The sequence below is a fragment of the Artemia sp. Qi Xiang Cuo genome, chromosome 8 (genome assembly GCF_049724085.1).
Source record: "Artemia sp. Qi Xiang Cuo chromosome 8, ASM4972408v1, whole genome shotgun sequence".
Lineage (NCBI taxonomy): Eukaryota > Metazoa > Arthropoda > Branchiopoda > Anostraca > Artemiidae > Artemia > Artemia sp. Qi Xiang Cuo.
Window position 1 is genome coordinate 20,723,384 of NC_142801.1, and position 14,288 is coordinate 20,737,671.

Sequence of the window (14,288 nt, forward strand, 5' to 3'; positions counted from 1 at the left end):
TTCAACATACGGTGCTGTTATACCCAAAATGCGGAAATGGAATTTCCGTTTTTTTGAAAATACAAAAACAAAACTGTTAAATAACATTTAACTTAGACTGTGAAAGTGCAATAGAAATGTATAGCATCCTATCCGGAACTCCTCTTTTACGAAATAACACATAAAAGAAAAGATATATATATATATATATATATATATATATATATATATATATATATATATATATATATATATATATATATATATATATATATATATATATATATATATATATATATATATATATATATATGTATATATATATATATATAATGAAGCAAAATGAATGAAGTTTTAGAGGTTTTGCGAGTTCAGGGTGCTAGTATTGGTTTGAAAATTAATGTTAGGAAGACTAAGTCACTAAGGCTAGGAATAAGTGAAGATGAAAAGGTGACGTTGGGTAATGAAAAGATTGATCAGGTGGGAAGCTTCACTTACCTTGGTAGTATTATTAGTAAAGATGGTGGGAGCAGTGAAGATGTTAAAAATAGAATAGCCAAGGCTCAGGGTGTTTTTTCACAGTTAAAAAAAGTCTGAAAGAATAGGAAGATAATTCTGCAAACCAAGATTAGAATCTTAGAAGCTACAGTGATGACAGTGGTCAAATATTGCTATGAAGCATAGGCGCTCAGAAAAGCGGATGAAGATTTGATAAATGTTTTCCAGAGAAATTGCTTAAGGATTGTTCTGGGTACGCGGCTGACTGACCGTATTTCAAACAATAGGTTATATGAACAATGTGATTCAATACCACTCTCTAGGTCTATAATGAAAGAATGGTTGAGGTGGTTAGGGCATGTTGTGCGGATGAAGGATGACAGATTGCCGAAGATTGTTCTTTTCGGCCAACTATCTAGGGCTAAAGGGAAAGCAAGTCGCCCCGTCTGGGGTGGGAGGACATCATAAAGAAAGATTCAAAAGAAATGGGAACTTCGTGGGCGGATGTAAAAAGGGAGGCTTTGAATAGATTGGGGTGGAGAAGGAGCCTGCGTAGCTGTGTTGGCCTCAGGTGGCTTGGTGCTGCGATGAGTCGTTAGTAGTAGTAGTATATATATATATATATATATATATATATATATATATATATATATATATATATATATATATATATATATATATATATATGTATTCTAATAGGGAATCTAATAAAAATTTGAATCCTCATTAAAATGTCAAGTTGAAAATCTTTTCGTCCTGAAAAGCCTTATATGAATCATATGCGTCTGAACCTAGTATAATATAAATTTACTGAAGATATTTTCACAGGGAATTAGTCTATTTTCAGTGCATAATCCTTCTCCGTCAGTGCACCACTACTGGCGGTTTTTGATATCTTCCTATGGATCCTAATAATTGAAAACCTTATGAACCCAAAACCGTTTCCTTTTAGGTTTTTTTTTTGTATTTCTAATCTGAAAGAAGAAACGAAGACAGCTAGTGCCTGATCTGTTTAAGCAGCTAAACAGTTGGAGCACCTTTTTAGTATTAAAATAATGTTCTGTTGCTATGATATTGTCGGTATTAGTCATAAAAAAACAACAGAGACAACATTGCCTATCCATTGTATAAATAAAAAAAAAGTTATTTTAGTTTTAATTGCCGCGTATTTTAGTAAGTCAATTTTTATTTTAATCTATTTCTTTTGCTGATGACAGCTCTTATAGAGCCGAAGCACTGAATTTAATAAAATTTCACTCTCTTAAAATAATTCATCGTTGTTTTATCTTTCGTCATAGATTGGTACCACTTTGACGTCAATATGTCATACGTCAAGCGGGTACCAGGTACCAGACAAATGGTGCTCGACTCACTGACCGTACCGCAAACAGTAGGTGTGGTTCAATCCCGCTTTCTAGGGCTATAATGATAGAAAGTTCGAGATGGCTAGGACATGTTCATCGGATGTAGAATGACAGATTGCTAAAGATTGTTTTGTTCGTCCAACCGTTTAGGGCCAAACGAAAAACAGATCGTCCCCAGTTAGGGGGGAGGATGTCGTAAGGAAAGATTTAAGGATAATGGGAACTTCTTGGGAGGGTATAAAGAGGGAGGCTTTGAATAGATTGGGATGGAGGAGCAGCGTGTGTAGCTCTGTTGGCATCAGGCGGCTTGGTGCTGCAGTGAGTTGTTAGTAGTCGTAGTCGTACTTGCACGTTAGTCATAATCGAATGTAGAGTTGATTTATTTGAATTTAATTCTTCTAATATTTCCTAAAAACTAAACTGGTAATCACAGTTCAAAAGATCGTGAATTTGATCCCATTTTTATCAGTTTGGTTTGATTTTAGACGTGCCGCGTGTTGGTATCTTTCATTTATTTCTTTCCCTCTTCCAATGCTTCTATTTATTAACAAGTGTCATCGACACGGCTTCGTCTTAGCATATCTATGGCTTTATCTATCTCTATGTCTATGAGTTAGTAGTACAGCTTCGTCTTAGTAAAACATCTAAGATTAGATGTCTTAGTTTAGGCCAACTTTTGATGGCACAAACGCTGCTCGAGTTCTTTCTGTTGAGTGAGACTTTGGCTCTCACTCAGCCACTTTGAGTGGGATCTACATTATCCTACATGATCAAACAGTTTTGGGACCATCTACGGTTTTGTATTCAATAAGATCCATATAAGGCTTTTCAGGGCGACAGGATTTTAAACTAAAAACTTTATTGAGGTCCTGTTAGATATTTTCTTAGTGTGCTAGGCATAAAAAGAAACTTCCAAAGTTTTCCCCGATGGCCTTATTTGATTTCTTGATAAAAACTTTAAAGATTAAAATCCTTCCACTCTTCAAAGCGGAACTTACAGGAATCCGGTGTCTGAACCAAGCTTTAGACTTTCCAATCTGGATGCAAGGAAAAACTCAAAAACATAATCTGTAATCTGTTCGTGCGAAAAAGAGACTTAAGTTTACTTCTGTTCCTGTTGGATGTGAACAGATATAAGATATAAGAAAAACACTTATAAAGTTTTGGGAAATGAAGAAGCCACATTAGCATGTTCATGACTTGTGATTGGTTCATAACTAGTAATATTAGTGTGTTTGTGGTTTTGGTGATCTGCCTGTAGTTCAATGATTCTGGACGATTCATCTGTATTTATATAGCTATTTCTCAGATGAAAACAAGAAAAATGTAAAAGTTACAAATTTTGGTTTGTTTCATATGCCTAATTTTCAAAATGGTATTCGCAGAGCTTTTTTTAAAACATTAGCCAAAATCGTTGCATACAAGGTAGACATGCATGCGTCTGATAATTGCCGTATATGTAACATGACCTTTGGCTGCCTTTTCATCTCCGAAACACTTACCACGGCCTAAAGAGGGAAATACTTCTTTCTTAACGTAGAATGGAGGATAAGATTTGACTCTATCTAGTCGAGTTCGCCATGCCACTGCCACAAACTGATGGACATCTTTTAGTAATGTTTCATACATAACTGAATATTTTTCTGCAGTCTTTCTTGCAGTCTGTTCAAACACTTTTTGTTCCCCTTTAACCATTGACTGTATTTTGAGAAAAATATTATATATTTCCAATTCATCCTCTCGAACTTGAGCCCCTTCGTGGCGAAACTTAATCAAATGAAAAAGAAATTGCGACTGATCGTATTTCGAAACTGATGAAGCATTCGCTGTCCAAGGCTCTGGAGGTTTGGCAACTGTGGCAAATAAACCGCCATGCTGCACACGATATCTTTGAGTCAGTTTTTTCCGAGTATCTGGATCCACTGCTAAATCTCTGCCTTTTTTTTCTTCAGCAGACAAGGGAGAAGAAAAAGTTCCGTGTTGCCGTTGGTATAAAACTGAAAACTCTCGGATTGAGTCAATTGATAGCCATTGTTTCTCACTGTCACAAACTGACGCATTCTCCCTGGAATAGGAAACAAATGTTTGGTTTTAGTGCAAAAAAGAAACAGTTTCGGAGAAACAAACCCAAATTCTGTTACCAATACCAACTTAAAGTCACCTATCTAGAGCCTGTAAAAAGGATCATCGGAATTTCCGCAGAGATGATGGTAAGAATAATCAATACTAGCCACTCAAAATTTAAATTAAGTGAAAAGGTAAAATTAATTATAAAAAAAATCAGCTTCAGAATGTGGATGAAGACGTCTGAACAGCGAAGCATGAAAAAATCATTCTAGCTTCCTCGCATAAACCTCTAAATGACGATGTTTAAATGGATAGAACATACACTTCCAATTGAGGAAACATTCAGTCCTAGTTGTGCGAGAAAAGCTTGAAGAGAAAAATAAGGAGGGTCAAAGGACAGTTGGAGGATCCGGGCCTTAGTAAAAGTGTAGAATAAAATGCTGAAATCTAAAAAGCATAGATATTTCGAACCAAAAATACCTATATATCGTACATCAAACAATAGTACCGACCAAAAATATCTGTATGTTTTTTATTTTGCTTTTTTTTTCAGGTCGATACAGCAAACTGTTTCAATAATTAGATATTTTTTTTAAAAAGAAAGGTGTACTAGAAGACCAAAATTCCCAGAAATTTCCCTAAAATTTCGCCTAAAAGACGTTTCCCTAAAATTTCTTAAGTAGAATAGAGCGCTTTGATATTCAAAGTAAGGTTAGATTTTCTTAAACCACCCCATGACAACACGTATTCTTATTTATGTACATTATGATTCCATCTTTTCTTACCTTTCCTTCTTATTTTTTTTTTTACACCAAAATAAAAATTCTGCAACGTTACACAATTTTTTCAAGGTAAACCTTGCAAATTTCATCCTTCTAACCTTTTCATGGGCACTTGAGACTCGGGACATTATGTTTAGGAGCATTAATTACGTTCTAAAAGAAATATTAGCCTTCCACGCATTTGAATACCAATATCATTTAGTTCTTTTTGATGAGGTAACCTTAATTACCACAGTAAATGCTTTACAACAATCTTTTGCGGAAGCAGTTGAAATACAAAAAATACATACATACATGCCTCACTTCAAACTAACATACTAGGGATATATTTATAGACTGTATTAGCGATAATTTTATTAAGACGACCAAGATCAATAAGTCGTCTTAATACAAATCAAATCAGTAGACAGGCTGCATTAATAACCAGGGAAAGAATTCATGCCCATCAAATTCTGGAATGGTGATCCATTGGTGGTTTATTTTCTCCAGTCACTTTTTTGCTTCTGTATAGATTACTATGGACCCAATAATTCAAGCAAACCAACATTTTCCCCAGTTTTATTTATTTTGGTTTCCCTGATTCAAGAAATTCAGATCGAGTATGAAACCAAATAAAAAAATAATTTGTTTGTCAATTTTAAGGGGCCAGTGCCCGCAATCTATTTTTTGTCTTTGTAGCTTGGTGTTCTCTTGGTGTAGGGAATTTACAGACGCATGTCCCAAAATGTTAATAAAAACAATTTTTTAGGGGAGGGGGGCAATAATGCTTTTTATTTTTCTTGTGGATTGGAGCCGATGTATCCCAAGAACTTAAGAATACAAGTTTTAAGCCAATCTGAAAATAAATTTATCTTACCTTTTCTCGTCCCATTTTTGTGTTTGTGTGTGTGTTTTGGGGGGGGGGTTAAACCTCCAAACTAATATGATTTATTGTATTCCTCTAAACGCCGGGGGCTAACGGCTTCAAACAAATCTGGGAAAACATGGTTTTTGGCCCGTTTTCTGGCTCCAAAAAACCCTCCCTATCCAAACAAAACTTTTTTTCTCCTTAGCCCAGGCAACAATGCTTCTAACTTTTGATCCAATATATATATATATATATATATATATATATATATATATATATATATATATATATATATATATATATATATATATATATATATATATATATATATATATATATATATATATATATATATATATATATATATATATATATATATATATATATATATATATATATATATATATATATATATATATATATATATATATATATATATATATATATATATATATATATATATATATATATATATATATATATATATATATATATATATATATATATATATATATATATATATATATATATATATATATATATATATATATATATATATATATATATATATATATATATATATATAGATAGTAGACCTTTGAATTTCCAATCGAATGAGCCCTTTTTCAAGATTCTACGACAAAGATTTCAATAAAAACTTATAAGCCCCCCGGGCATAACTTATAACCCTTGCTCTGAAGACTGTGGAGGGAGTGTCCTGCTCAAAGGTATAATTTCCTGAACTTTAACTGCGTGGAACAAAATGGCTATCTGAAAATTTCAATTGGATGTGTTTGGGGAAATGGTGGGCGTGGAAGGGGTGTTAGTTCCCTTCCAATTACTTTCGACTATTAAAAAGGGTACAAGCCATTTCAATTTCTAATCAAATGAGCCCTTTTTGAAGTTTCTACGACAAAGCGTTCTTTCAAAACCTCATATGCACCTAGGGAATAACTTGCAACCCTTGTCCTGAGGGCTGTAAAGAGGTTGTAATCCTCAAAGACCTAATTTCCAGAACTTAAAACTACGTTGAACAAAATGGCTATCTCGAAATTTTGATTCGATATGTTCGGGGGAAGGATGGGCGTGAGGAGGGGGGGAATTTCCGATCGCATGACCCTGTTTTGAAGTTTCTACGACAACGCCTTCCATAAAAACCATATATGCCCCCAGGCCATAACTTAAAACCCTTGCCCTGAGGGTTTTGAGGGAATGCCCTCCTCAAAAACATATTTTTTATCTGCAAATCAAATACGCTGAACAAAATGGCTAACTCAAAATTTTGATTGGATGTGTTGGGGGGAATGATGGGCGGGGGGGGGGGGGCTAGTTGTCCTCCAATCACTTTCGACTATTAAAAATGCCACTAGCCCTTTGAATTTCCAATCGAATGAGCCTGTTTTGAAGTTCCAACAACAATGCTTTCCATAAAAACCCTATATGCCCCCAGGGCATAACTTAAAACCCTTACCCAGAGGACTGTGGGGGAGTTCCCTCCCCCAAATCCAATTTTCTATCTTAAAATCAACTACGCTGAACAAAATAGCTATCTCATGGGGGAATTATAGCTTGTCACATTTACCTGCAATATAAACGCGGTTTTTAATAAAAAGAAAAAAGGTGAGAGGAGAGGGGTACACAGGAAAATATATCCCCAAGGCACAGCCTCGACTCTCAACGGTCCTGGCAGCCAATATTTCTAGTTAATAAAGCTACAATCCAGGAGCCAAGGTAATACAAATTAAGATATAGAGATGAAAAAAATTAAATGATACAAATTGAAAATAAGGAGTCATGAAAAGAATGGCATTTGGCCCCCACCCGTGTCATCATCAACTTCCACTCATTTTATTACAGAATAAGTAGGCATGGATGTTTTATAGCTTGCATTTTTTTTTTTTTTTTTTTTTTTTTTGATTTGCTATGAAGGCTACACTATCAGTTGGTATCCACCAAAATTATCTAGACTTGCTCTGAAGTCCTTGTGATGGTTTACTACATACTTTTGGTGTCTCATCTCTATTTTTACTTTTTTATTTAAAATTTTAGCATTCTACACTACAGATTAGAAAACTCCTCCTCCCTTGGATCATGGCCTGTTGCAGTCCTCTATCGATCCATCAACATGCCCTTTGAAATCCTTGTAAAAATTCATTGAAATGAATTTTTTCTAATTTCCAATTCTATATATATCTAAAATGTTAATCATCTTTCCTTTCCGCTTTTAGACACGGCCCACTTCAATCCTCCTCCAATCCACCATCATCCAATTGCCACAACAACTTCAATATTGCTCTACCACCAACAACCTTTCCCTACAGACCCCCACGCTTTTGATCTTCTCCTGTTAGAGCTATTTGCCAAGTTTAAACCCAATCAGTCCATGCGCTTAGGAGTGTTAAGCAGACAGACAACGGATTATAGTGTATACTATAATTAAATTAACAATTTTTCAAAAATTTGATTCAAAATCACCACCTAAGACCCCGGCCCGCTCCAATCCTTTTCGTATCCCTCAACAACCAATTACCGGCACATCGATGGACTTTAATGCCACTCTTCCACCAACTACCCTCAGACCTTACACCTAAGCTTTACCCAAACGAAACAACAGACCGATAACTAGAATCAAGATGCAAATCTTAAGGAGCAAAGCGAGCTGAGGGAAGCAAAGAAAAAGGCCACAAATAAGACTATTTGGATCAGACTATTTTGTCCAGTGAGATAACCAGCCAGCGAAATGTTAAATTCCACCTGATTGGCTCTTCTGTCTGAAATTATAGCCAGTATAAAAGAATTAAGGTTTTTGAATCGAAAGATTTTTGCCTTTGTTTCTCTGTGTTCAAAAATTTCCCTTGAATATAAATGACTAGAACACAAACAATGGTATATACGCTACTGCAGCTAGGAGCTTTATTTCAAGAGCTGTAAAATAATGTTATTAAAATTAGATATAAGCTTATTTTTAGTAAACTTATTACATTACCTTCGTTTTATGAAGAACATAGACCTTAAAATATTTTTTTAATTTTTTTTTTCCATTGTTTACTAGGCTAACTAATATGACCACTAAATGTCCAACTACAAAGTTGTTTCACTGTTTGGATGATATATTACCGCCAATTTTCTTTCTACGGCAATGTAGTAAACATCGATACAAAGAGAAAAGAGGGAGAAAAGAAAGAGATAAAGTAAGAGAAGACAAATCAACTTACACCAAAGAAAGGGAAACGACACTCATAATATAAGAAAGATGGTAAAAACAGATAAATTAGGTAAAAGCAGATAAAAGACAGATGGTAACGCTGATGCAAAGGTGATAACGCAAGAAAAATGTAGAACAAATATATAAAAAATTGTTCTATGCTTTGGAGGTTTTTATTCTTACGGCATCCTTAGCCAATGCGGTATTAGAACTTATCTATGGAAAAACAACCTACCAAAGACAATCTTCACTGAATTTTTCTTTTAGATTAGGTGGATTTATTCATATACAGTAAACGAACAATAATAAACAAAAAACAATAAAGGCACATACATCAACATGTACAAAATAATCTCTCCAGTCTCTAAGGTGAGGAATAAAAGGAAAATAAAACTGAAAAAAAAACAGGAAACACACACACTCATGCCAAAAAGGAAAATGACAAGCAGCCCCCCTCCACTCACTGCCCGACGAAAACCAAAGAAGACCGAAGTATCATGCGTAATTAAAATGCAACACAAATTCCAACTTGGCCCAGAGACATCAACCGCACACGGGAACTAAAAAAGAAAACAAAAAAAAAAATACTCCACTTGCGGACCAGAAGTCTCTTTTCGCAGACAACACTGGTTCAAAAAATAAAGTTCACCTAACCGTTCAACTTACCAGTCTACTAAATAAAATGGGTCTTTGGTTTCACAATTTTCAGAGCTTTCCATTTAGAGCTCAAGACAAATACGGCAAGCAATGGATATCTTCTCCCTATAAAAAAAACAACAAAAAAACAAAAAAAAACATGGATATAAACAATAGTAGCCTAGTGAGGGATATAATATAAATGACCTCAGAAATCAACGGGTCTAAATTGGTACGTATGCATTTCAGACAACCGTTTCTCCATTTTCTAGGGCGATATCTGTCAATATTTAGCACCACCCCTTCATGGACTTAGGTATGTTAATTAGCCTTCAACTAACAACTTATATACACCCAAATTCTCCCAAACAGAATTTTTATTTTTCCTATTTTCTATAAAGTTTTAAGTTGCTAATTTAGTTGCTTTAATGAGCATCTTTGTTTCCCTGTTTTGCGGGACCTCGGGCGTGGAATTCTCTATGACAGGGCATAAGACTAGCAGAAAATGATAACCAGTTCAAGAGTAGGTTGAAACGTCACCTTCTGGAAAGCTAATAATGCATAAGATTATTATTTTTTCTTTTTTACAAGTGAATTTTTGAATATGTAATTGACTGTAATGTTGGAAAAAAACGTCATAAACTACCCAATGGTTTCCCTTATAGTTGTTGAAAGACGTTATTAACGTTATTGACCTGTGCTCAACTTGTAAACTGTATCAACAAAGCCAGCCTTGCTATGCTGAGAAATCTCTCAGCATATATCAACAAAGCCAGCCTTGCTATGCAGAGAAATGTTGAGTCCACTATTTTGAAGTTGGAACATTTTTGTGGTGCTTTTCCTCGTTTTTCAGTGAGTTGCTCGCAATGTTTTCTATTTTAGTTTCTATTTTGTATTTCTTAAACCCACTTTTACTTGTATAATATAATGGGCTATCAATGAGTTACTATTATTATGTGTAACAGAATATTTTTATTTTAACGTTAAACGTTGAAAATTATAACAGAACTTCAGGGAAAAACTTCTTTGCCGTTGCTACAAAATTTTGTTCATACATCTGCGATTGAAGATTACTAAAAACAATGCGAGTTTTATGAGTATCCGACCCACTTCATTTAGATGCCTTTTTCCTCCGAAATTCAAACCAATGACGGAATCAGAGAGTTAATTAAGCACACTGTAATGTGTTTTTTTTACGTGTTTTGCAGTCTATAGCATTTTGACGTTATTTGGGCCAAAATGCATGGTTTACAGCATAAAATGGCACTTTCCTGTGGCGTGTCCTTTGCCTTACTTAAAAAGAGCATTACTTATTTTAATTTCTGTTCAAATCAGTCCTCTCTTGATATCCTAAATTCAATGACCACTGGATCAGTGCGATAGCCCCTGGAAAAAATAAAGCAGAAAAAAAGGAGACATGGAAGCTACCCAAGCAAAAGTGTGATTTTCGTTGTTGTTCAAGGTGGGGGATTTTAAACCTCTAGTCAGAGGTTTGGGTAATGGGAATTTCAATGGCGAATTTTTATTCAGCATTTAGGCTAGAAGACATGACAGGATGGTGAATTCTGGGGTAATTTTTAATTTACTCGTTATTAAGTTATCAGAATTTGGTGAACCCAATATTGTAGCTGAAAGCAAGGACGCAGCTAAGGGAGGGGGAACTCCCCCCAAGTTACAAGGTGTCGACGCGCAGCGCCAACATTTTGATTTCGTCAGAATTCAGCATCATATCATTTCTTAAACGGTAACTAAAATACCAATAGACATAACACAGTAAAGCACTCTCACTAATTCATTACTGTTTTTATGGAACTATTATCAGGAATCATAAACAAAAAGTCATTGTAATTAGATAATGTTTCACATAGGCTCATACTAATAGGAAAATTCTGACGAAATTTTCAAGTTGCTTGTGATTACATTATCGGAATTCGGTGAACCCAATTTTGTAGCTGAAAGCAGGGACGCAGCTAAGGGTGGGGGGTTCCCGCCAAGTTTCAAGGTGTCAACGCACAGCGCCGATATCTTGATTTCGCCAGAATTCACCATCATGTCATTTCTTAAACAGTAACTAATATACCCGTAGACATAACACACTAAAGCACTCTCAGTAATTTATTACTATTTTTTTACTGAACTATTATCAGGAATCATAAAAAAGTCATTTCAATTTGATTAAAATGTTTCACATAGGCTCATACTACTAGAAAATTTCTGACGAAATTTTCAAGTTGCTTATGATTAAGTTATCAGAATTCGGTGAGCCCGATTTTGTAGCTGAAAGCAGGGACGCAGCTAAGGGAGGGGGGACTCTCCCCAAGTTCCAACGTGTCGGTGCACAGTGCCGTCAGCCTACCAGTTTCATTCATTTACCTTGGAAATTTAGCTTACGTGTCCGCATTAAATAAATACAAGTTCAAATAGGGATAAAACCCTTTTAATAGACAGTGATGATGATAACAGCGATAGAAATTCACAAAAATACCAGATATTTCGGTCACATATACAGTGACCGTCATCAGTAGTAAAGTGATGACGGTCACTGTATATGTGACCGAAATATCTGGTATTTTTGTGAATTTCTATCACTGTTATCATCATCACCGTCTATTAAAAGGATTTTATCTCTATTTGAACTTTTATTTATCGTCATGGAAAGGCAGTATGGTCTCCGAAATTATCTGTGTCCGCATTTGTTGGCACACTGGACGATTTTGTCAGCACATACTTTATATCCCCCCCCCTCCAAACTCTAAACCCTAGCTGTAACCCTGGCTGAAAGTTAGTTTCCTCAGTGGTTCTATTCTGTTATTTTAACAATGTTTTTAGTTAAGAATGTTTTGGAAAGTTTATTTATCTGGGTTGCAGCGGTAGCTAGCAACCTAGTAAGAGACCATCACGTCCAATGTTAAGAAATACAATAACCCATAACTCCTAAAAATAGAATCAGATCAGAATTAAAAAGTAAATGATTAGAACCGCCTTGTCTGAAACCCATATATAGAATACTTTCTGTCCCTTGGCTTGAACAACAAGGGAAATATATTAGCTTGAAAATCAAGAATAGTGGCTATTACAGCATTCTGCCTAAACGGCATCTTTTTATTCTTTTTTTCTTTCACACATAGCTTGGCACTGGAACATCGTAGAGAGTTGTTCAATGGCTCATTTTAAAGGAAATTAATGGGATTTCTTGATTATAGTTTGGGCTGTTATAATTTGAGCCCTCTGAAGCATGACTCTTGGTGTTTTGGTTGAAATTGGTTTTCAAAATAATATTTTACTATTACAACTAATTTAGATAACAGTTGTCATTCCTGAATCATCTAAAAATGGCTATTTTTTCTAACTTCCCAGTTTCTGTCAAAACACGTTTTTTAGTTTTTGGTTGTTGGACCTTTATTAGGTTGCAGCTGCCACTGGAAGTATGATCTATCATGACAAGTGTTACAATGTTACCAGGGGTTCTAATTCCAACAAAGGTGACTGGAACTTCTGATAATTAACTAACAACATATTTTCTACCATATCAATAATGCATAGATCTGTTGTTGCATCAGATATTTCTGATCATTTTCTGGTGCATGTGATGTTTATAGTGCTCTGTTGTGGTAAACTGTCCAATTAAGAAGAAATAATTTAATATGAAATAAAATATTTTTAACGCAAACTATAATTTGCTAAGTTTCAAAATACCACTTTTAACAAAGATAAAAGAGAATATCCTTTAGTTGAGGCTTGGAGAGGAAATCGATTAATAACTGCTTTCCTGCTATGTACGTCAATTGGCCAGATTTGATGTGGTTCATTTTTAGTGTAAAACGTACGATTTTTGGGACTGAGGTGGGGCTAATCTATTTGTCGGGTTGACCTCTGTCCGTTTATTTTTTGGGAATACAATGGAAGATAGTGAGTGTATAAGTATCTTATTGTATTGTACCTTATCATAGTATTATTATAATTGTTGCTTCTCTGGGACAACTAGTCCCCGTGACTTATATTTAGCCACAACTTGTATAGTGTGCACTTTACTGAAAAAAATATAAACGTTTTTACTTTTATAATTTTAATAAATCAAATAATACTAACATTTTGATTACTAAATATCGGTATATGTATATTAAACTGACAATGCACAATTATTTGTATTTTTTCAGTAAAGTGCAAATTTTGTTCTGGCCTTGGGAAGGCATAGGGGTTTTGCACCCATTTTATGTTAATTTCTGCTTGTTTTGAGTTTGACTCGGTTATTTATTGTAATTTCTGTTCGTTTTGGGTTTCATTTACTTATCGATGCTGATTTGTGGTAGTTTCACGTTTGGTAGACTATTTGATTTTATTTTTGCTCATTTTTGGGTTTAATGGAGTTCTTTACTTTTCTTTGAAAAACTTATTTTGTTGAATTTTTTTTTAATGAATTTCTGTTCGTTTTATATTGCCATAGTCTTTTCAGGGAAAAAGAAAATAATGCTTTAAATCTTTTCTTTTTTTTAGACTTTATAGTTTGGCCTGCTATTTGTATGCTGGAGAAAAATTTTTAATAACATATACCCTTTTAAAAATCTGGACACAAATAGTAGTTTTTAATTTAGTTTCATACCTCCTCTAGTTGACCTGAAATGGAAAACTTGATACCATTCGCAAAAAAATCTGTTTACTTTCTTTGATAGCTTGGATACACTTACGCTATTTTGATTTGGTTAAATTTTAAGAGCAGAAGTAGCCCCGAAAGTCTGAGCATCATACCCTCAGTCGTACTTGGGATACCGCTAAGATGCCTTATTGGGAATTAGCATTAACACAGTGCATTTTGATTTAATCTTAAGGCAACATTTAGTTTTTAAACCTAATGGGCAAATGGGAGGGTGGGAGTGGAAGGGGAATAAGTTGCCCTCCAACCACTTTTGACT

At 34.6% G+C, this 14,288-nt stretch overlaps 1 protein-coding gene across 1 annotated transcript in view; it reads right to left on the minus strand.

Annotated features, from left to right (window-relative positions):
* LOC148949229 (uncharacterized) overlaps positions 1 to 14,288 on the minus strand; it is a 128,867-nt gene that overhangs the window by 92,836 nt on the left and 21,743 nt on the right. Inside the window, exons 2-3 of the mRNA XM_089092878.1 lie at positions 9,409 to 9,504; positions 3,344 to 3,906 (exon numbers count right to left, since the gene is read on the minus strand). Coding sequence (XP_088949004.1) covers positions 3,344 to 3,906; positions 9,409 to 9,461 — 616 coding nt within the window. The 5' untranslated portion in view covers positions 9,462 to 9,504. The remainder of the gene's footprint in view (positions 1 to 3,343; positions 3,907 to 9,408; positions 9,505 to 14,288) is intronic.